The sequence below is a fragment of the Lathyrus oleraceus genome, chromosome 7 (assembly GCF_024323335.1).
Source record: "Lathyrus oleraceus cultivar Zhongwan6 chromosome 7, CAAS_Psat_ZW6_1.0, whole genome shotgun sequence".
In the NCBI taxonomy this organism is placed as follows: Eukaryota; Viridiplantae; Streptophyta; class Magnoliopsida; order Fabales; family Fabaceae; genus Lathyrus; species Lathyrus oleraceus.
The window spans coordinates 297,484,106-297,505,218 of NC_066585.1; the positions used below are offsets into that span (position 1 = coordinate 297,484,106).

Consider the following 21,113-nt stretch of genomic DNA (forward strand, 5'->3'; position numbering starts at 1 on the left):
CATTAGCTAGGTCTCACTTTGCTGGTCATTATGAGCTTTGAGTTGATGAAAATGGTTGAGTATTTATGAAGTTATGCTGTAATGAAAGTTGATGTTCAAATGAGTTTTTGTTCGATTCTTTCTCATTAGCTTGAATCATGGAAAATGGATATTGTATTTGAATTGCATGATGTTTGCTGGTCACAATGATGTATTCAATTTACATTTCTGGGCAAATTAAAATTTCACGATTGTTGAAGGGGATGAAGATAATACTGTAGCATGAATAAACCCTAGAATGTTTACCCAGAATTCTTTTTTTGATTGCTGGAACCCGCATGTGCATGTTTGTACTGTTACATAGCCATGAAGGCAATAGCCGAGCGCCACGTTTCTAAGTTGTACGCAGCGTTTCACTAACTATTCCAAGTAATTGCAAAATTGCCATTCCGTGCCAAATGGTCCTATTGATTCATGTTGTTTTCAATTTTTATTCCATTTTTGATCACCAACTTACAAAATTCATAAGTCATCCATTTTTGATCCAATTTTCATGAGAGTTTTTGCTAAATGCTCTGCTTGATCTCTAGTTTTTAATCATGATTTTTCCAGAATTTTTGGATGAATGTATTTTTAATTATGCTAGGGTTTGTGACATGTGATCATTTTTTGTACACTTTGCCAAATCAATTGTGAAATGATGATGCTTTATCCAATGGCTTTGAAATTTTTTGTGCTTAAACTAGACACATTCATGGTGATTTTGGTTTAGAGTTTGTGAATTTATCACTTCTGGTTTGTGAGTTATGATTTTTTTGAATTAGGGTGTGACAATTTGTGTCACACCATTGATGTGCAACTTCATGATTTTCTTTACCATACTTATTGACCTCAAATTGCTTTGAATTTTTGCATGATTAAACTTATGTATGTCTAGTTTACATGTAATTTTTCTTGGAATTGTTTGTGGCATTTCCTAATTGTTTGAGATTTTTCTCCCCTGTTTGGTCTTATGTTGACTTTTTGTGACACATGTTCCCATTTCATTTGTGAAATTCTCATACTTTATTGGATGGACATGAAATTTGATATGTGATTAGTAGACATCTTACGCTTTGCCATGGTTTTGATCCCATTCATTTCTCATATGCTATCACTGATTTATGATTTTTTCAAGTTGATGCATGTTTGGTTGACTTCTTTGAGCATGCTTAAACTTGCCTTGCCTTTCTGATTTTCATTGACCACCTTCTACTTGTCCAAATGAGTTGAAATTTGACACGCTTACCATGCTATGGGTTGTGTTTGATCATGATTTATTTGATGATTTTTTGGAATGTTTATGATTGGTTTTGAATTGAGTCTTGCTGTTGACTTCTATGAGCTTCCATATGCCTTGTCTTGACTTAATTTGTTCATGAAATGGTGATGATGAATGATATGATTGTGGAACCAATTTAGTTGGTTTCTTGATTGTTTGAAATTGATTTTGGACACTTGCCATTTGCTGTTTTGACTTTCTCATCCCCTTTTGACCCTAGGCTTGTCCTAGTGGTCCTGTTACTCACATTTGAGTTCATGTTTTCAGGTTAACCAACAAATACCCAAAGAAACTTATACAAATTGAATGAGTTTGATTTGATTATCATGACTAACTTGTTTGTTTTGTAGCTTGCTTGGCTCATATGCTTGAGCCTTATGCATTGCACAGTTAACTGACTGTGTTGACTGTTGATTTCTATCTCATTTTGCTTTAACTTTGAGTTGTGTACTGATTCTGTTTGACTAGTTTCAGGTACCTTTAGTTGCTTTTAGTTCCTTGTGAACTTTGCTTTGCTTTGCTTAAGAGCAATTTGCATTGAGGTATATTTTCTTATCTTCATGTAGTCTGGAAGACCTGGCCTGTTACTTGGCCATGCAACTGTCTGAAGTCCTCCTTAAGAGGCAATGTTTGTGATTTGTTTACAATTTGTCCTTGTATAGAGTCAAAGACCTCCTAAGTGAAGAGGCAATTGGCAGAACCCAAGGGATATGCAATCTATCCCCTGCTATTCTGTGTGTCATCTGCTTTGCTCACACTACTGTGTTGATGCATTGCAGATACAAACCCAAGATCTTGTACAATTGTACAGTTGAGTCAGTTTCAAATGTGTAGAAGGGTTCCCCTTTCTGAACCCACACATTCTTGTCTTAAGCTCTCCCAGGCCAGGGATAAGAGCTGTGAAGTCTTATCTTCACTCACCTTTCATCTGCTTCACCTTAGCCCCTCAATGGCAAGGTTAAGAGCTAACACTACCCAGTTACAGTGGTGTCGCACCTCAAAAAATGGGGATACGACTACAAAGCGAAGCGCGATCGCACGCTCGCAATGATGGACTGAACAGAGTCGCCACCGAACTTTATTTATTCCTAAAAAGGAAAGGGGAAATATCGATAAAACCCAAGACAAATAAAAGGATAAGATATGGTCATCGCAACCAATATCAGGGTTCGGGAGTCGATTACGCAAGGGGAAGGTATTAGCACCCCTCACGTCCGTTGTACTCAACGGGAACCATTAGGTCAGTTGTGTGCATTAATGTTAGTTAGAAATGTTAGGCTTTTCAATTTATTAAGTGGGAAAGAAAGAGTAAAAGAGAGGAAAATGTTTTTGGATTTTTGACGAAGGATTAAACCTAAGTTTTTTATTAGTGGGCCTGACAAGATTTAAAAATCCTGCTCCTACGTATCTCAAAAGAGAAATCAAGGCGTACGTAGTTCTGGGTAGAAAAATGTTTGTTTGTTGGTCGATTTTAGCGAAAGCTATATTGTATTAATCGACGAAAACATTGTTTTACCCAAAACAGATGAGGAGTGGACGCATACCACACATCGAACGGATTTATAGATCTACATTCGGAAAAGCGTCATTTATCTCTACTCAACAATCGTGGCCGAAACATTGTTTTGTATCACTTAAGACAATATATCTTCCATTTATGGAAAATGTTCTTTGATTAGTCGCACGGCGGCGAGAAAAGGGTTTGATTGGTTGGATGTATTTTGAGTGATGGCGAGAACTTGGATGAGCGAGATATACATCTCGAATCCTAGTCTCAGGAGTGCATGGTATACACCATGTTCCATTTCCATCTTTATTGGCAAAAGTGTTTGCTAGAGATTAAGTATTTTTAGGTTTGATTGAGAAATGGTTTGAAGAAACCACATTGACAATTTTAGACGATGGCGAGAGCTAAGATAGGCGAGGTATACATCTCGAATCTTAATCTCAGGAGTGCACGGTATACACCATGTTCCATTTCCATCTTTATTGAAAAAGTGTTAAGGTAGTATTTTTTGTGAAAGACGAATATTTGATGAGAACAAGACATAAGCCTTGGGATCAATCACTCGGGGTTCCACTAGAATGCTAGATTCCAATGGTCCTTTTTTCATTTGAATTATTTAAGAAAATTATTTAACGGAAAACGAACACTTGATAAGAATCGACTATTCAAAGGGTTACGCCAGAATGCTTGATCCCAACGGCCTTTATTTTCAAGTATATTCAGAAAAAGGTTTGGATATTGTGTTTGATTTTTAGAAATATCTCTCAATATGTGATCGAGATTGGATTCGCATAAATGATTTGAGACAGTTTGACTTGATTACAAAAATTATTTGAAGTCGGAATTGAAATGGTTTAACGGAAAATGAAAATTCAATAAGAACAAGACATGTGCTTTTGGGCTCAATTGTTCAAGGGTTACACTGGAATGCTAGATTCCAGCGGTCCTTTTCTTTCGAGTTTGTTTAAGAAAAGATTTTTGTAAGTTATGTTAAGAAATTATAAAGATATAAGTAACTAGCCTATTATAAAGTTTAGGGGTAAAACCGTCAATTCATAATTATGGTTGATATTGAATTAAACTTCTATTTCATGAAAATCAATTAAATCCTAAACTCATTTTAATATTCTACATCCCGAAATAAATCTGATTATTTCTAAAATCCTAGTCTAGTTAATTTTAATATTTCTAATTAAACCTAATTAAGCTAATCAAAATTAAAGATCCTAATTAATCCGATTAACTTCCAATTATCTATAACATTCTCAATAATATTTTTTAATATTTCTTAATATTCTAAAACATTAACATAATTAACTCCTAATTATGATCCTAAAAAAATCTGATATTCTAAACTAATTATCTAATATTCCTAATTAACCTACTATATAATTAAGAAAAATTCTAAATTTCCAATCAAAAGCGAAAAAGAACAATAGGCTTTTGCAATGGACAGGGGTACCGGCCCCTATCTGCAAGGTTGCAGGGAGTAGTTTGTTTTAAATGCTTATTCTTTAAGAAAGAAATAAAATGAAACGGAATACGAGAGAAAACGGTAACGGAACCCAGCAATTCATTCATCGCCTTCACGCAAAACTCTCCCACTTCCTCACTCTCAAAAATTTCGCAACCCTCTCCCTCACTCTCGTCACTCTCGTCACTCTCCAGCGCTCATACTAACCTCGCGATACTACTCCCAATCTCACTCTAAACGCAAAACCATGGTTTTAAAGAGAATCAAATAAAAAGGCTCACCTTCGGCAGTGGTTCGGTAGTGACGGTGAGGCTCGGATCTGCTTCCTTTACCTCAAAGCTTTCTCTTTGAAGTTCTTCTCCTTCGCCGTTTCCATCTAAGTTTTTTTTTTCGCCGTTTTCGAATTAGGGTTTTTCGTCCTCCTGGTCCGCCTCCGCTTCCCTCCTTTTATATCAACAACTTAGGGTTTTTTGAGCTGTCTCAAGGAAATCCAAAAGGGCATCTTCTGTATTGCTTTAAGGCGCTCGGACTTTGGTCTGCCTTATTTGGCGCTCGACATGAAAACGGTAATGTGAACCTTCGCTTTTCTCGCTCTCTTTTGTTTTAATTCCGTTTTGGGTATTTTAAAATTTTACTGCCTTGCTAATTACTTGGTTTTACTGCAGTGAAGATTGGTGAAAATAGAAGCTCCAATTATCACAGGGGTTCTGGATAGTGATTTTGGGTTGAAATTTCTTCAGTGGAAGCATCGTGATTTCCTGATGACTAGATTCACAGGTTCCAATTTATTACCTTTGTCATTAACTTTATTTTTTTGTACTTGCTTATCTAAAAGACTCACAACTTCCACAAAGTATTTCCTTTCCTCAACCTTTGAAGCCAGCATAACTTGGCTTGCTCTTGCCACATTTGTAGCTGCTGCTGCTACTAGTGTATTAATGCATTTGGGCTGTTATATTTAAATGCAAGTGGATTGTTTGTGAGCTTGCTCCTATGATCATGTTAACACACAAAATGGTGGTGTTTTCCTTGTTAGGTACGTGGCCTGTTATGCTATCAGGACTGAGTTGTGTCATGTGATGCTAAGTGGAATTTATGCCATGTATCTTAGGAATGTCATGTAATGGATTTTTTTTTTCATTGCAGAAAGCAAGTTGCAACAGTTCTGAACCGTTGGTCTCGTGGCAAGGTATCATTGCAGCTTTGGTTATGAAGATTTGAGGTTTAAAAGTTGTCATCAAAATTTGTTATTTCTATTGGTTTTTTTGTTTCAGTTGTCGGGTGCTTCCAAGAGCTAGTGAGGATGAAGAAGTTCCCGTCGTGATTAGCGAGGTATTACGGTTATAAATTTCTTGTTTTTCTGTTATGAACATTTCAGTTTCTGCTATGGCTTTTGTAACTGAATTATGGACTGCTGAAGATTGCAGGTAGCGTATAGGATGGTTATGTTCAGCATTGCAGAAACCTTTGTTAAATTCATTCATCAGAAAGATGCTTGCATTGCCATGTATATGATAAAAGAAATGTATTTTATGGGAGCTCCAGTCTACACAGTTCGCGATAACTTTATAAGCAATATATATAGCTTTCATGGTCTCAGTAAAATATATAAAAATATTTTATAGAACATAATCAACTATATAGTATTAACGAATTTATTTGTATGAATCTAGATATGAATCTATATAGTTTAGAAGGACCTATTCCACTCAAGGATTTAAAACAGAGGTTAATATCTTTAATACCTGATAATTTATCTAAAACTGATAGGGAAAAATGGAATAAAAAAAAAATAGAAATAATCTATAAGTCATATGCGTACTATTTATATCATACATATAAAGATGAAAATGGATTTAACAAAGACTATAATAAAATTTATAGAAACTTCATTCAATTATTAAAGGATTATCCTGGAAAATATAGTTTACACTTATGATTAAAAGAATAAATAAAAAATATGAATATGAATAATAATATAACTAAGGAATTATTCGAAATATCATGGTCCAGCTTGTTACTAAACATCAAAAATGAATCTTACAAGGAAGCGTATGAAGGTCTGTTAATTTCCCATATAGAATATAAAATTGAATTAAGGTGTAATGATATTTTAATGATGATATTGTCTGTTATGTTACTACTAATAAAATATGCATATAATAATACTAAGTCTGAATATGGTAAGTTCACAGTTAGTTATGTTATATTGTTTAAAGATAGTGATATAACCTTTAGAGAAGATTGGAATGATTTACCTATATTTGACCAATTATATAAACTTATATTAAATAAAAGTGAGATATACGGATCGATTGAAATAAAAACTATCATTATAAGAATATATCTTTCTGATCAAAGACCTTGCGAATCACCTTTATTGTCCTATGAAGAGGTGGGAAAATATATATTTGATAGCTTAAACAGCAATGTTGTTATTGAACATAAAGAACCGCGAAAAATACGAGCATCTAAAAAGAAGCGTATTTATAGTAAATTTATAACAACACTCAAAACAGGTGATAAACTAAGGCAACATTTCATTGTTGCTAATACCGAAACTATTATGATCAAGGAAAAACAAAACCCTTACACGGAAGTACATGTCCCTTACGCTATTGGATTCTTATTAGTAAGATCCGGTAATGATATATGTTATAATATGATTGAGACATATTTCAGTGAAAGTTACATAACTCATAACGGTATCCATGAAAGGAGTAATAAGATGTTGTCTGACTTTATAGAATGTTTAGTAGTTTTAGACAAAACAAATTGGTTAAATCAGTCTATTTCCACAACTTCTCTAAATTCGATGGTATAATGATATTTAAAACATTTAGTTATAAATGCTAAGAAGTACACAATAAAACCACTTATGAGAAATAATAGGCTATACGAGGTTGTCGTATTTAATGATAATAAACTTATATTTAATCTAAGGGATTCCTTAACTCCGCTCCCGCGTTCTCTTAAAGATTTAGCTCAAAATCTCTGTCCTCACTTAAGAATTAAGGGTCCAATCAACCATGACGATATAAAACTAGATAATCTAAGTTCACTCAAATATCAATTGATAGTAATAACTGAGTGAAATAGATTGTCCGTCGTTTACTGCGTTTCGCATTTGCAGGTATCATGGATCTTAGATGCAAATGAACTTTAAGCCAAGTGCCAAATGAAAAAATGAAAAAGAAATTCAGGGTCAAAATCGGGGTATGACAGTTGCCCCTATTTAAGTATCTTCAACTAGAGAATATGAAGCAGGACATTCTTCATATGATCATAGTGGGAGATGGTTAAATACTAAAAAGACCCGGATTTTGATCCTGAATCCCTATAACATGATGTGATATGATATGATATGATATGGTATGCATGGATGCATGATTCTTTTTTTTTTTTTTTTTTTTTTTTTTTTTTTTTTATCTGCTAGGGATATGATGGACCCTTAACAGGAGATGCTACTAGACAGACCAAAATGTGGGGAATACTGATGATCCACAGGAAGACAGACAAATGGTGAGAAAGAACTTGCTGGGGAGACAGTCCTGCTTGGAGAATCAGGCACACACTGGGGAGTATTCAAAGTGAGATTTGATAAACGGCACTTAGAATACAACCGAACAAAGAAAAAGATGCTATGACAGGTTCATATAAGACCTGACAACGCTGGGGAATAATCAAGGAGAAAACTCTTCAGAACAGGTTCATGTATGACCTGACACCGGAATAAAAAGGTTCAATGACAGGTTCGTATAAGACCTGAATAGGATTGAACAAAGAATCTTCAGAGTAGGCTCAAGCATGACCGGACCCCGGAATAAAAAGGTTCAATGACAGGTTCATACATGACCTGAATAGGATTGAACAAAGAATCTTCAAAGTAGGTTCAAGCATGACCGGACCCCGGAATAAAAAGGTTCAATGACAGGTTCGTATATGACCTGAATAGGATTGAACAAAGAATCTTCAGAGTAGGTTCAAGCATGACCGGACCCCGGAATAAAAAGGTTCAATGACAGGTTCGTACATGACCTGAATAGGATTGAACAAAGAATCTTCAGAGTAGGTTCAAGCATGACCGGACCCCGGAACAAAAAGGTTCAATGACAGGTTCATACATGACCTGAATAGGATTGAACAAAGAATCTTCAGAGTAGGTTCAAGCATGACCGGACCCCGGAATAAAAAGGTTCAATGACAGGTTCGTACATGACCTGAATAGGATTGAACAAAGAATCTTCAGAGTAGGTTCAAGCATGACCGGACCCCGGAATAAAAGGGTTCAATGACAGGTTCGTACATGACCTGAATAGGATTGAACAAAGAATCTTCAGAGCAGGTTCAAGCATGACCGGACCCCGGAATAAAAAGGTTCAATGACAGGTTCAAACATGACCTGAATAGGATTGAACAAAGAAAGGAAAAACTCTTCAGAGCAGGTTCAAGGATGGCCTGACCCCAGAATAACAACAATTGGACTCTGACCGTAAGCAATGGACTACAACCAGCTTTTAACGGATTTTGCCAACAACAATTGGACTTTGAAATGAGTTCTAGTAACAACTGAGCTTGGAATAATGCCTAGCAACAACTGATCTTTAGGAGACACCAATGAGTCTTGAAACAATTCCAGGGAATGACATAGGGGTTCTGGAATTTCGTCAGAATAAAAGTGACATGTCTGGGAATTCATCAGAGAGTAAAAGAAACAAATTCTGGAAATGCATCAGAATTACAAGTGATATTCCGGAAATACAACAGAATGCAGACACATTTGGTAATATATCAAGGAAATTCTGGAAATACATCAGAATATAGACACATCAGAGAACACCTCAGATAGATGGTGAAACATCTGGAAATACATCAAACAAGTTGTGGAAATTCATCAATAAACCAAGGAGTAATCCGGAAATTCATCGGATAATCCAAAAAGAAAATGAACCTAAATGGAAAATTTTCTAATAGGTGCCGACTGGGTTGGATTTGAAAATGACTACAAAAACCGGATGATGGTTTAAGGGCACCAAAGACAAACTGGAATTAGAGGTCAAAGGATAAGGATCAACAACAAGACCTGGGTCAATGCAAAATGAGCACGAAGTACATTTCGGCCATGCATGATTTGTATTCTTTTATGCATGATATATGAATGATCATGCTATGAGAATGCCGACACCTGAGTGGACTGGGAGTTGGTAAAGGCTTTTTATGGAAGCTCATGATTCCTCAACACCGAGAACTCAACCAAATATTTTATGATAGATGTTGTCAAAGGAGGATTCTATCCAGTTTGATAGCTACAGCTCAACCAATGGATCCTTTTGGAGGATTAATGAATCGTGCTAGCATAATTTTCGGGCACTCGTCTTAAACTCGATAGTTGTTGACGTATGGCAGAATTCGTTTGAGCAGTTTGAAAGCACAAAGAAGGGGGTTTTGCCTCTCTGTGGCTCATCTTGCCCCAGTTTGTTGGATCTTTGGAAATGTTCACCTTGAAAATGGGTTTGGAAACAACTTGCCATGAGACTACCTCGAGATGGCTTGCCCCAAGTGTTTGAAACTTGCAGTGGTCCGAACTTGACTAACCAAATGTTGGAATGGTAGACTCTTGATTGATTGTCCTTTGGATAGTTGGACTTACCGAGCTCTGAGGTGGCTTGCCCCAGCCTAAGTCTTAAAGCAAAATACTCTTGACTAACTGAACCTTGGAGTGATTGGACTTACTGAGCTCTAAGGTGGCTTGCCCCGGTCTAAGTCTTGAAGCAAATTACTCTTGCCTTGATGACCCTTAGGGTGACTAGCTCGAATTAACTGATGCTCAAAGTGACTTGCCCTTGACTAGACTTCTTTCACTCCATCTAGTTCCCCAACTGTGTATTGAATTTCTTTGATGCTGAGTGTTGACTCGCAAATAAGATTGTTCATTCAAAACTGGTAATTTTAATTCAATGCTTATGCAAAAATTTGAAATCAAAATTTATTGATATGAACGGGTGAAATACAGTGAACGAGTCATTGATAAGAACACAATGGTGATCAAGTCATTCACAGTATGCAAGTTGGTGCTATCAAATGATTAACAAAAATCGTTTGGAGTCAAGTTAACACAACCTTGTTATAGTATGCTTTCAAAATAAACCCTGCCTCAATTAGGTCTTTTAAGGGTTGTAACGTGGTCTGGTTCACGGTTTTTTTTGAAACAAAAGGGTATAAGGCTCAAAATTTATTTTTACCCACCCCTTCTTCTTGATGATCTCCAGTTCCTACGTTCAGTTAATTCGATACACGCATTCGACTTCCAAGAGGGTTCGAAGGTGTGATGAGGATTCAAGACGAATTTTCTTGAAATGGCAGTCACCTTATTATTTTTTTGTTGAGGATTTTGGTGACCTCTTTTGATTGATTTTCTTTAATCCTAATTTTGCCTGGACCGTTTTTTTGAAGCTTTCGGTCCATCGGGATGCCCTGACTTTTGCCTAAGTCATTTTGTGGTATTTGACTCAGCGGACTTTTTTTCAATCTTTTTTTTTTTTAAAAGGTGTTGACTGCCATATTATTGGTGGATAAGGATCAACCAACACTAATTTTAGCTTTTCTTAGCTTCTTTGACACTTCAACATGTGTGTGAAAGATAACATGTGGTTGAACCTATTTGGAGGGTGTACATATAGACGATTTTTTGAAAGATCGAATGCACGATCAAACTATCTGAACATAACTACCCTGCCCCAGGTTAAGATTAAGGGTTTTAGATCCGAAATAAACACCAACTTCTAGGCTCAAAGTGGTTGACTAGGGATTAACTCCTTATCTCTTCAGTGTTTAGGGATTTGAAACAATGCCTTACATCATCGGCAAGGTTTTCTTCAAAAGCATACCACAACAATTTCAGGTGTTCCATTTTCATCATCCTCCCTCCAATCTTTGTTAACACAACAGTTTGATAAACAAAAGTGAATGAGAGGAGAATTTTTGTTTTTTAACATAAATGAAAAACGAGTGAATACGAATGGATCAATTCAAAAGATGCATAAACATTTCATTAATCTTACCAATTCAAATAAAACAACAATGTTTAAAAGCAAATAACAACCAACATGCAAAGAAACTACAAAAGAAGTGTTGAAATAGCCAAATGATTGCCAGCTCTAGGGAATTGACTTCTTCAAACTTGAAGGTTTGGATCAACAAGCTTTTCGACATGATGATCTTCAAATTCTTTTATTTCAATCTCATCGTCGAACGCAGCCCTCTTGGATCCACTACTCACTTCTCCTTTCCTTTCATTGGTATAGGTCGTGACATTGGAAATCCAAGGCGGTATCTCCATGCTCTTACCAGGAAACAATGATAGCTCACTAGCCACATCCCTGACATCTTCCTTGTGGTACAAAACCTTGAGGGGTCTCAAGGGTCCTTTCCCTTTCTCATTACCTGGCCCAGAAATCAAGGTATATGTACTTGAGCCTTCCTCCTTGAGTGTTAGTGACCCTATGTCAATCAATCTTTGCAGCTTGAGTTTAAAACTCATACATTCCTCGATGGAGTGCCCCATTGTTCCAGTATGGTATTCACACTTGATCTTCGGGTGATCTTCTTCAAAGACTAAGCTCTTCTTGTTAATCAGTTCTCGTACCAAATATTTTAGCGCACAGCAAGAATCTAGGTCATGTCCCAATGCCCCTTTATGGAATTCACATGTTGCATTTGGATTGTACCATGGTAGGTCTGGTGACACAGGCGTGAGAGCTCGAGGGGTCACCAAAGCATTCTGGATCAGTAGCGGGTAAAGCTTGCTATATGGTACCGGAATCGAGTCATTGTGATCCTGGTTCTTCTTGCTCTGATTCTGATTTTTGTTTTGAACCTGACTTCGGTGATTTTGAGGAGGAATGGCCAGAGGATGTTGATGATGACGTCTTGAGGGAGGTCCATATACTGGTAAATGAGGAGTTGCCACATAGAACTTCCCTTGACTTGAGGTAACACCGGATGGATGCGGGGTAGTAGCTCTCTTTGTTGCAGCAGCGTATATTGGGTGACCCTCTTTTCTCAACAAGACTTGCAGGGTTTCCAAGACCCATCTCATTTGGATCTTCAAAAGATTAAGTTCCTCCTTCAGTGCTTCTTGGCCTTTCCTTAGCTCGTCCATCATCTCCTGAGACATGGTTCTTTGTTCTAAACGCGTGTTGAGAATCACTTTGCTTCACGGACAAAAGATGGATGAGTTTTTTTTTTTTTGGTATTTTGTCTGGAGAATGACATGCATTATGATGCGATGCAAATGCAATGAATGAATGCAAATGAATGCAATGCAAGCCATGCACATTTGTTTTTTCTTCAATACATGGGTTCAAAAGTCCAAGGTACTGATAAATCTGATTGTTTTCCAAGAATAGGTTCTCACCGGGTAAGATCTAAGGTTTTGTTACAAAGGATCCCCAGAGTCATTGATTCACAAGAATGTTTGACGCTTACGGGAAATACTTTCCGGTCGTCAACTCCATCAAGGGAATCTATTCTGGGTGAGGTTCTCGTACCGACTCTTACGAAGTATACACCTCGCGAGTCCGTACTACGCAACCATCGACTGGGTTCTAGACAGGGTACTCAGAGTCATGGATTCAAAAGACTGTTTGACGCTTACGGAAAATACTTTCCGGTCATCAGCTCCATCTAGGGAATCTATTCTGAGCGAGGTTCTCGTATCGATTCTTACGAAGTATACACCTCGGGAATCCATACTACGCAACCATCATTTCTAGTTGGCCAAAGGTTTAATGTTCTAAAAGGTTCTTAGAGTCATGGACCCCTTTGAAACATCGCCGCTTACGAGGTATACACCTCGGGCGACAATATTTGCAAAAGGATCTACTCTAAGTGAGGTTCTCGTACCGACTCTTACGAAGTATACACCTCGGGAGTCCGTACTACTCAACCATCGTCCTATCTTATGTTTTTTCACTCTAGACTCGGGTGTAGAGTCTTTCCCACATGGTTTGCAATCAAATACCCAAGTACCAACAATCACAATAGAACCAATATACAACAGATATCAATATAACAATAAAGATATTAAAAGCAATAAATAAGGAAAAAGCCATAAAATTAAACAAACAAAGGCACACAAACGTCCTAACTAGGCTTGACTCGCTTAAGGATTTATCGTCCCCAGCAGAGTCGCCATCTGTCGCACCTCAAAAAATGGGGATACGACTACAAAGCGAAGCGCGATCGCACGCTCGCAATGATGGACTGAACAGAGTCGCCACCGAACTTTATTTATTCCTAAAAAGGAAAGGGGAAATATCGATAAAACCCAAGACAAATAAAAGGATAAGATATGGTCATCGCAACCAATATCAGGGTTCGGGAGTCGATTACGCAAGGGGAAGGTATTAGCACCCCTCACGTCCGTTGTACTCAACGGGAACCATTAGGTCAGTTGTGTGCATTAATGTTAGTTAGAAATGTTAGGCTTTTCAATTTATTAAGTGGGAAAGAAAGAGTAAAAGAGAGGAAAATGTTTTTGGATTTTTGACGAAGGATTAAACCTAAGTTTTTTATTAGTGGGCCTGACAAGATTTAAAAATCCTGCTCCTACGTATCTCAAAAGAAAAATCAAGGCGTACGTAGTTCTGGGTAGAAAAATGTTTGTTTGTTGGTCGATTTTAGCGAAAGCTATATTGTATTAATCGACGAAAACATTGTTTTACCCAAAACAGATGAGGAGTGGACGCATACCACACATCGAACGGATTTATAGATCTACATTCGGAAAAGCGTCATTTATCTCTACTCAACAATCGTGGCCGAAACATTGTTTTGTATCACTTAAGACAATATATCTTCCATTTATGGAAAATGTTCTTTGATTAGTCGCACGGCGGCGAGAAAAGGGTTTGATTGGTTGGATGTATTTTGAGTGATGGCGAGAACTTGGATGAGCGAGATATACATCTCGAATCCTAGTCTCAGGAGTGCATGGTATACACCATGTTCCATTTCCATCTTTATTGGCAAAAGTGTTTGCTAGAGATTAAGTATTTTTAGGTTTGATTGAGAAATGGTTTGAAGAAACCACATTGACAATTTTAGACGATGGCGAGAGCTAAGATAGGCGAGGTATACATCTCGAATCTTAATCTCAGGAGTGCACGGTATACACCATGTTCCATTTCCATCTTTATTGAAAAAGTGTTAAGGTAGTATTTTTTGTGAAAGACGAATATTTGATGAGAACAAGACATAAGCCTTGGGATCAATCACTCGGGGTTCCACTAGAATGCTAGATTCCAATGGTCCTTTTTTCATTTGAATTATTTAAGAAAATTATTTAACGGAAAACGAACACTTGATAAGAATCGACTATTCAAAGGGTTACGCCAGAATGCTTGATCCCAACGGCCTTTATTTTCAAGTATATTCAGAAAAAGGTTTGGATATTGTGTTTGATTTTTAGAAATATCTCTCAATATGTGATCGAGATTGGATTCGCATAAATGATTTGAGACAGTTTGACTTGATTACAAAAATTATTTGAAGTCGGAATTGAAATGGTTTAACGGAAAATGAAAATTCAATAAGAACAAGACATGTGCTTTTGGGCTCAATTGTTCAAGGGTTACACTGGAATGCTAGATTCCAGCGGTCCTTTTCTTTCGAGTTTGTTTAAGAAAAGATTTTTGTAAGTTATGTTAAGAAATTATAAAGATATAAGTAACTAGCCTATTATAAAGTTTAGGGGTAAAACCGTCAATTCATAATTATGGTTGATATTGAATTAAACTTCTATTTCATGAAAATCAATTAAATCCTAAACTCATTTTAATATTCTACATCCCGAAATAAATCTGATTATTTCTAAAATCCTAGTCTAGTTAATTTTAATATTTCTAATTAAACCTAATTAAGCTAATCAAAATTAAAGATCCTAATTAATCCGATTAACTTCCAATTATCTATAACATTCTCAATAATATTTTTTAATATTTCTTAATATTCTAAAACATTAACATAATTAACTCCTAATTATGATCCTAAAAAAATCTGATATTCTAAACTAATTATCTAATATTCCTAATTAACCTACTATATAATTAAGAAAAATTCTAAATTTCCAATCAAAAGCGAAAAAGAACAATAGGCTTTTGCAATGGACAGGGGTACCGGCCCCTATCTGCAAGGTTGCAGGGAGTAGTTTGTTTTAAATGCTTATTCTTTAAGAAAGAAATAAAATGAAACGGAATACGAGAGAAAACGGTAACGGAACCCAGCAATTCATTCATCGCCTTCACGCAAAACTCTCCCACTTCCTCACTCTCAAAAATTTCGCAACCCTCTCCCTCACTCTCGTCACTCTCGTCACTCTCCAGCGCTCATACTAACCTCGCGATACTACTCCCAATCTCACTCTAAACGCAAAACCATGGTTTTAAAGAGAATCAAATAAAAAGGCTCACCTTCGGCAGTGGTTCGGTAGTGACGGTGAGGCTCGGATCTGCTTCCTTTACCTCAAAGCTTTCTCTTTGAAGTTCTTCTCCTTCGCCGTTTCCATCTAAGTTTTTTTTTCGCCGTTTTCGAATTAGGGTTTTTCGTCCTCCTGGTCCGCCTCCGCTTCCCTCCTTTTATATCAACAACTTAGGGTTTTTTGAGCTGTCTCAAGGAAATCCAAAAGGGCATCTTCTGTATTGCTTTAAGGCGCTCGGACTTTGGTCTGCCTTATTTGGCGCTCGACATGAAAACGGTAATGTGAACCTTCGCTTTTCTCGCTCTCTTTTGTTTTAATTCCGTTTTGGGTATTTTAAAATTTTACTGCCTTGCTAATTACTTGGTTTTACTGCAGTGAAGATTGGTGAAAATAGAAGCTCCAATTATCACAGGGGTTCTGGATAGTGATTTTGGGTTGAAATTTCTTCAGTGGAAGCATCGTGATTTCCTGATGACTAGATTCACAGGTTCCAATTTATTACCTTTGTCATTAACTTTATTTTTTTGTACTTGCTTATCTAAAAGACTCACAACTTCCACAAAGTATTTCCTTTCCTCAACCTTTGAAGCCAGCATAACTTGGCTTGCTCTTGCCACATTTGTAGCTGCTGCTGCTACTAGTGTATTAATGCATTTGGGCTGTTATATTTAAATGCAAGTGGATTGTTTGTGAGCTTGCTCCTATGATCATGTTAACACACAAAATGGTGGTGTTTTCCTTGTTAGGTACGTGGCCTGTTATGCTATCAGGACTGAGTTGTGTCATGTGATGCTAAGTGGAATTTATGCCATGTATCTTAGGAATGTCATGTAATGGATTTTTTTTTCATTGCAGAAAGCAAGTTGCAACAGTTCTGAACCGTTGGTCTCGTGGCAAGGTATCATTGCAGCTTTGGTTATGAAGATTTGAGGTTTAAAAGTTGTCATCAAAATTTGTTATTTCTATTGGTTTTTTTGTTTCAGTTGTCGGGTGCTTCCAAGAGCTAGTGAGGATGAAGAAGTTCCCGTCGTGATTAGCGAGGTATTACGGTTATAAATTTCTTGTTTTTCTGTTATGAACATTTCAGTTTCTGCTATGGCTTTTGTAACTGAATTATGGACTGCTGAAGATTGCAGGTAGCGTATAGGATGGTTATGTTCAGCATTGCAGAAACCTTTGTTAAATTCATTCATCAGAAAGATGCTTGCATTGCCATGTATATGATAAAAGAAATGTATTTTATGGGAGCTCCAGTCTACACAGTTCGCGATAACTTTATAAGCAATATATATAGCTTTCATGGTCTCAGTAAAATATATAAAAATATTTTATAGAACATAATCAACTATATAGTATTAACGAATTTATTTGTATGAATCTAGATATGAATCTATATAGTTTAGAAGGACCTATTCCACTCAAGGATTTAAAACAGAGGTTAATATCTTTAATACCTGATAATTTATCTAAAACTGATAGGGAAAAATGGAATAAAAAAAAATAGAAATAATCTATAAGTCATATGCGTACTATTTATATCATACATATAAAGATGAAAATGGATTTAACAAAGACTATAATAAAATTTATAGAAACTTCATTCAATTATTAAAGGATTATCCTGGAAAATATAGTTTACACTTATGATTAAAAGAATAAATAAAAAATATGAATATGAATAATAATATAACTAAGGAATTATTCGAAATATCATGGTCCAGCTTGTTACTAAACATCAAAAATGAATCTTACAAGGAAGCGTATGAAGGTCTGTTAATTTCCCATATAGAATATAAAATTGAATTAAGGTGTAATGATATTTTAATGATGATATTGTCTGTTATGTTACTACTAATAAAATATGCATATAATAATACTAAGTCTGAATATGGTAAGTTCACAGTTAGTTATGTTATATTGTTTAAAGATAGTGATATAACCTTTAGAGAAGATTGGAATGATTTACCTATATTTGACCAATTATATAAACTTATATTAAATAAAAGTGAGATATACGGATCGATTGAAATAAAAACTATCATTATAAGAATATATCTTTCTGATCAAAGACCTTGCGAATCACCTTTATTGTCCTATGAAGAGGTGGGAAAATATATATTTGATAGCTTAAACAGCAATGTTGTTATTGAACATAAAGAACCGCGAAAAATACGAGCATCTAAAAAGAAGCGTATTTATAGTAAATTTATAACAACACTCAAAACAGGTGATAAACTAAGGCAACATTTCATTGTTGCTAATACCGAAACTATTATGATCAAGGAAAAACAAAACCCTTACACGGAAGTACATGTCCCTTACGCTATTGGATTCTTATTAGTAAGATCCGGTAATGATATATGTTATAATATGATTGAGACATATTTCAGTGAAAGTTACATAACTCATAACGGTATCCATGAAAGGAGTAATAAGATGTTGTCTGACTTTATAGAATGTTTAGTAGTTTTAGACAAAACAAATTGGTTAAATCAGTCTATTTCCACAACTTCTCTAAATTCGATGGTATAATGATATTTAAAACATTTAGTTATAAATGCTAAGAAGTACACAATAAAACCACTTATGAGAAATAATAGGCTATACGAGGTTGTCGTATTTAATGATAATAAACTTATATTTAATCTAAGGGATTCCTTAACTCCGCTCCCGCGTTCTCTTAAAGATTTAGCTCAAAATCTCTGTCCTCACTTAAGAATTAAGGGTCCAATCAACCATGACGATATAAAACTAGATAATCTAAGTTCACTCAAATATCAATTGATAGTAATAACTGAGTGAAATAGATTGTCCGTCGTTTACTGCGTTTCGCATTTGCAGGTATCATGGATCTTAGATGCAAATGAACTTTAAGCCAAGTGCCAAATGAAAAAATGAAAAAGAAATTCAGGGTCAAAATCGGGGTATGACAAGTGGTTTGTTTGTTGAGGTTGATATGACCCCTCGACTAAAACCTAACCTTGATTGAGCCCATTGTTTGCATATAGTGTGTGCTACCTGTGCTTGTGTGTTTGTTTGACTTGCTTCCTGTGCAAGTTAGGTTTAGTTTAGCTTGCTTCCTGTGCAAGTTAGGTTAGGTGTGGCTTGCTTCCTGTGCAAGTCATGTTTAGGATAGGCTTGCTTCCTGTGCAAGTTAGCTAGAAACCTTAACTTAGGGATATTTGCATGACAACATCTAGGCTCGAGTCGTAGTCTCCCTAGTGTTGTGTCTCCCTCTGTTATCTGGTTAGGCTAGTCCTGTATCCCTATAAAGGGGAACTACGTCGCCCTGATTCTCATACCAGATGAGGTACGTAGGCAGGAGATCGTGCGAGATCTCTCCGGGCACACTTTTCTTTCTTTTTGTGTGTGTGCTTGACAGTTATAGGCTCGAGTTCTCGACTCCCTATTAACTTGTTTGGTTGTTGTGTGCTTGGAAGCTGATGTAAGTCCATCGAGTGGCATTCGGGTTCCAGTGTGCGTGTGTTTTGGTTCGGATGCCGATGTAAGTCCAGTGATTGGCGTTCGGGCTCCACGTTTGCCTTTTTGTGCGTGTGTTTTGGTTCGGATGCCGATGTAAGTCCAGTGATTGGTGTTCGGGCTCCACGTTTGCCTTTTTGTGTGTGTTTTGGTTCGGATGTTGATGTAAGTCCAGTGATTGGCACTCAGGCTCCAGGTTTGCCTGTTTGTGTGTTTGTTTGTTTGGCGTGCGTGTAGCCGAACTACGGCAACTCTGATTCTCATGTTCAGATGAGATACGTAGGCACAAGATGCGATGTCTTGCCGAGTTTGACTAACGACTAACAACTAATTCTTGTTTGCTTTCGCCCTTGTTGCGATCCTTTCTCTCGCCCTCGTTGCGATCGAGACTATCCCTTTCTCTTGCCCTCGTTGCAATCGAGACCCTTATTCCCGTAGTTTAGTTTGAACTACGTTTTGCTCTGATTCTCATTCCCGATGAGATACGTAGGCATAAGACGCGATGTCTTAGCGAGCACACATCTCTTTCACCCATAGGTTGCCGAGCTACGAAGACTCTGATTCTCATTCCAGATGAGATACGTATGCAATGGATGCGATATCTATGCGAGTCATTTTTCTCTTGACCCTTTTAGTAAATAGTACATTAGATAAACACACACCCTTTAGACAAGAAACAACAAGAGTGGATCCCGTAGAGTACTACGGATGCGTAGGGGTGCTAATACCTTCCCTTCGCATAATCGACTCCCGAACCCAAGATTTGGTTGCAAGACCTTGTCTTTTCCTTTCCTTTCTCCAGGTTTACTTCGAGCGTTTCCTTTCCCTCCTTTGGGATAAATAACGCACGGTGGCGACTCTTCTGTCATTTCTTTCTCGCCGGTTGTTTTTTCGCACCACTGTATTTTTCAGGCTGCGACAGCTGGCGACTCTGCTGGGGAATACGGTTTCCCTAAGCGAGTCCCTCCTAGCTTTTGTAGGTTTCTTGTTTGTTGGGTGTTTATTCTTTTGTACAGTTATTTATTTTCAGCATTTACCTGCTTTACCTTATTGCATTCATGTACATATGTTTGTTGTATCTGTGGGTTCTGTGGGTTGTTTGTTTGTTGGGTTGGGACTGTTCTATGAGAGATAAGCCCACTACCCAGGCTTGAGTGTACACATAGGTGTTAGAGTGGATAGTCATGAGGCTTGCGTGGTACGTTGCTACGTTAAGTCGTTCATGAGACCCACATTCCAGACGAGGTTTCTGTTGGATATATTTTGTCCTATGGGTGTTCCATAACGACAGATATTCCTGTAGAAATCGTCGACTCTGGTAACCATTTCCCGAGAACTCCGTCGAGGCCTCTCCTCCGAGACGTGATTATGTTAGCTCTGGTGGGCGCATTCTCGCTGCTCAATCCGAGGACCCCGAGACTGGGAACTTGCTTTAGGATATCCTGTTGAGGGGAGTCAGCAGAGATCTTTTATCCCGTAATAATGCCAAACCTTCAGTGGTAAACGTATTATTCTCGACTGAAGGGCTGAAGCTGACAAACTTCTGTTCTTAGAACCTACCAGTGAGGGGAGGGTTTGATCTCTACAGATACGGTTTCTGCCAGTGGTGCTGTGATGGTGACTTTGGTTCAGCCAAATTTATGGACATTTATTTCTGGGACGCCAGAGTTCTGTCCGTGGTTTATCAATGGGTTCCGTTTATTTCGGATCCCCGGGTTGAATTTGAAAGTACCTGTTCAGAGGATCTGACTGTCATCCGTTCAGTGGATGTTCCTGTGATGATAGTGATGTAATCTCCAGTTCCGTTTATTTCGGAACTCCCCAAGTCGGATTTATGGTGACTTAGTCCCGATGACTGTGACTAGTTCAGAGA

At 37.1% G+C, this 21,113-nt stretch overlaps 1 protein-coding gene and 1 long non-coding RNA gene across 3 annotated transcripts; both read left to right on the plus strand.

Annotated features, from left to right (window-relative positions):
• The first annotated feature begins 5,425 nt into the window (after positions 1-5,425).
• Positions 5,426-17,063, plus strand: LOC127105840 (uncharacterized). 2 transcript variants are annotated; one of them, XR_007795146.1, is made up of 3 exons: positions 5,426-5,470; positions 16,744-16,801; positions 16,890-17,063. It is a non-coding gene; the product is annotated as an uncharacterized LOC127105840 (long non-coding RNA). The 2 variants fall into 2 exon arrangements; XR_007795145.1 differs by lacking the exon at positions 5,426-5,470 and adding an exon at positions 16,614-16,658.
• Positions 17,064-17,587: 524 nt separating this feature from the next.
• LOC127103514 (uncharacterized) lies at positions 17,588-18,562 on the plus strand. Its single transcript, XM_051040767.1, has 2 exons — positions 17,588-18,173; positions 18,312-18,562. The coding sequence occupies exons 1-2, from the start codon at positions 17,588-17,590 to the stop codon at positions 18,560-18,562; spliced, it is 837 nt and encodes a 278-aa protein (XP_050896724.1).
• Positions 18,563-21,113: the final 2,551 nt, after the last annotated feature.

What these genes read in the sequence shown, in the direction of transcription:
- LOC127103514 (XM_051040767.1), top strand. Translation starts at nt 17,588, where the DNA reads ATGATATTGTCTGTTATGTTACTACTAATAAAATATGCATATAATAAT. An exon ending in AAGTTACATAACTCATAACG is followed by an intron (nt 18,174 to 18,311) that starts GTATCCATGAAA and finishes TAAAACATTTAG; the next exon opens with TTATAAATGCTAAGAAGTAC.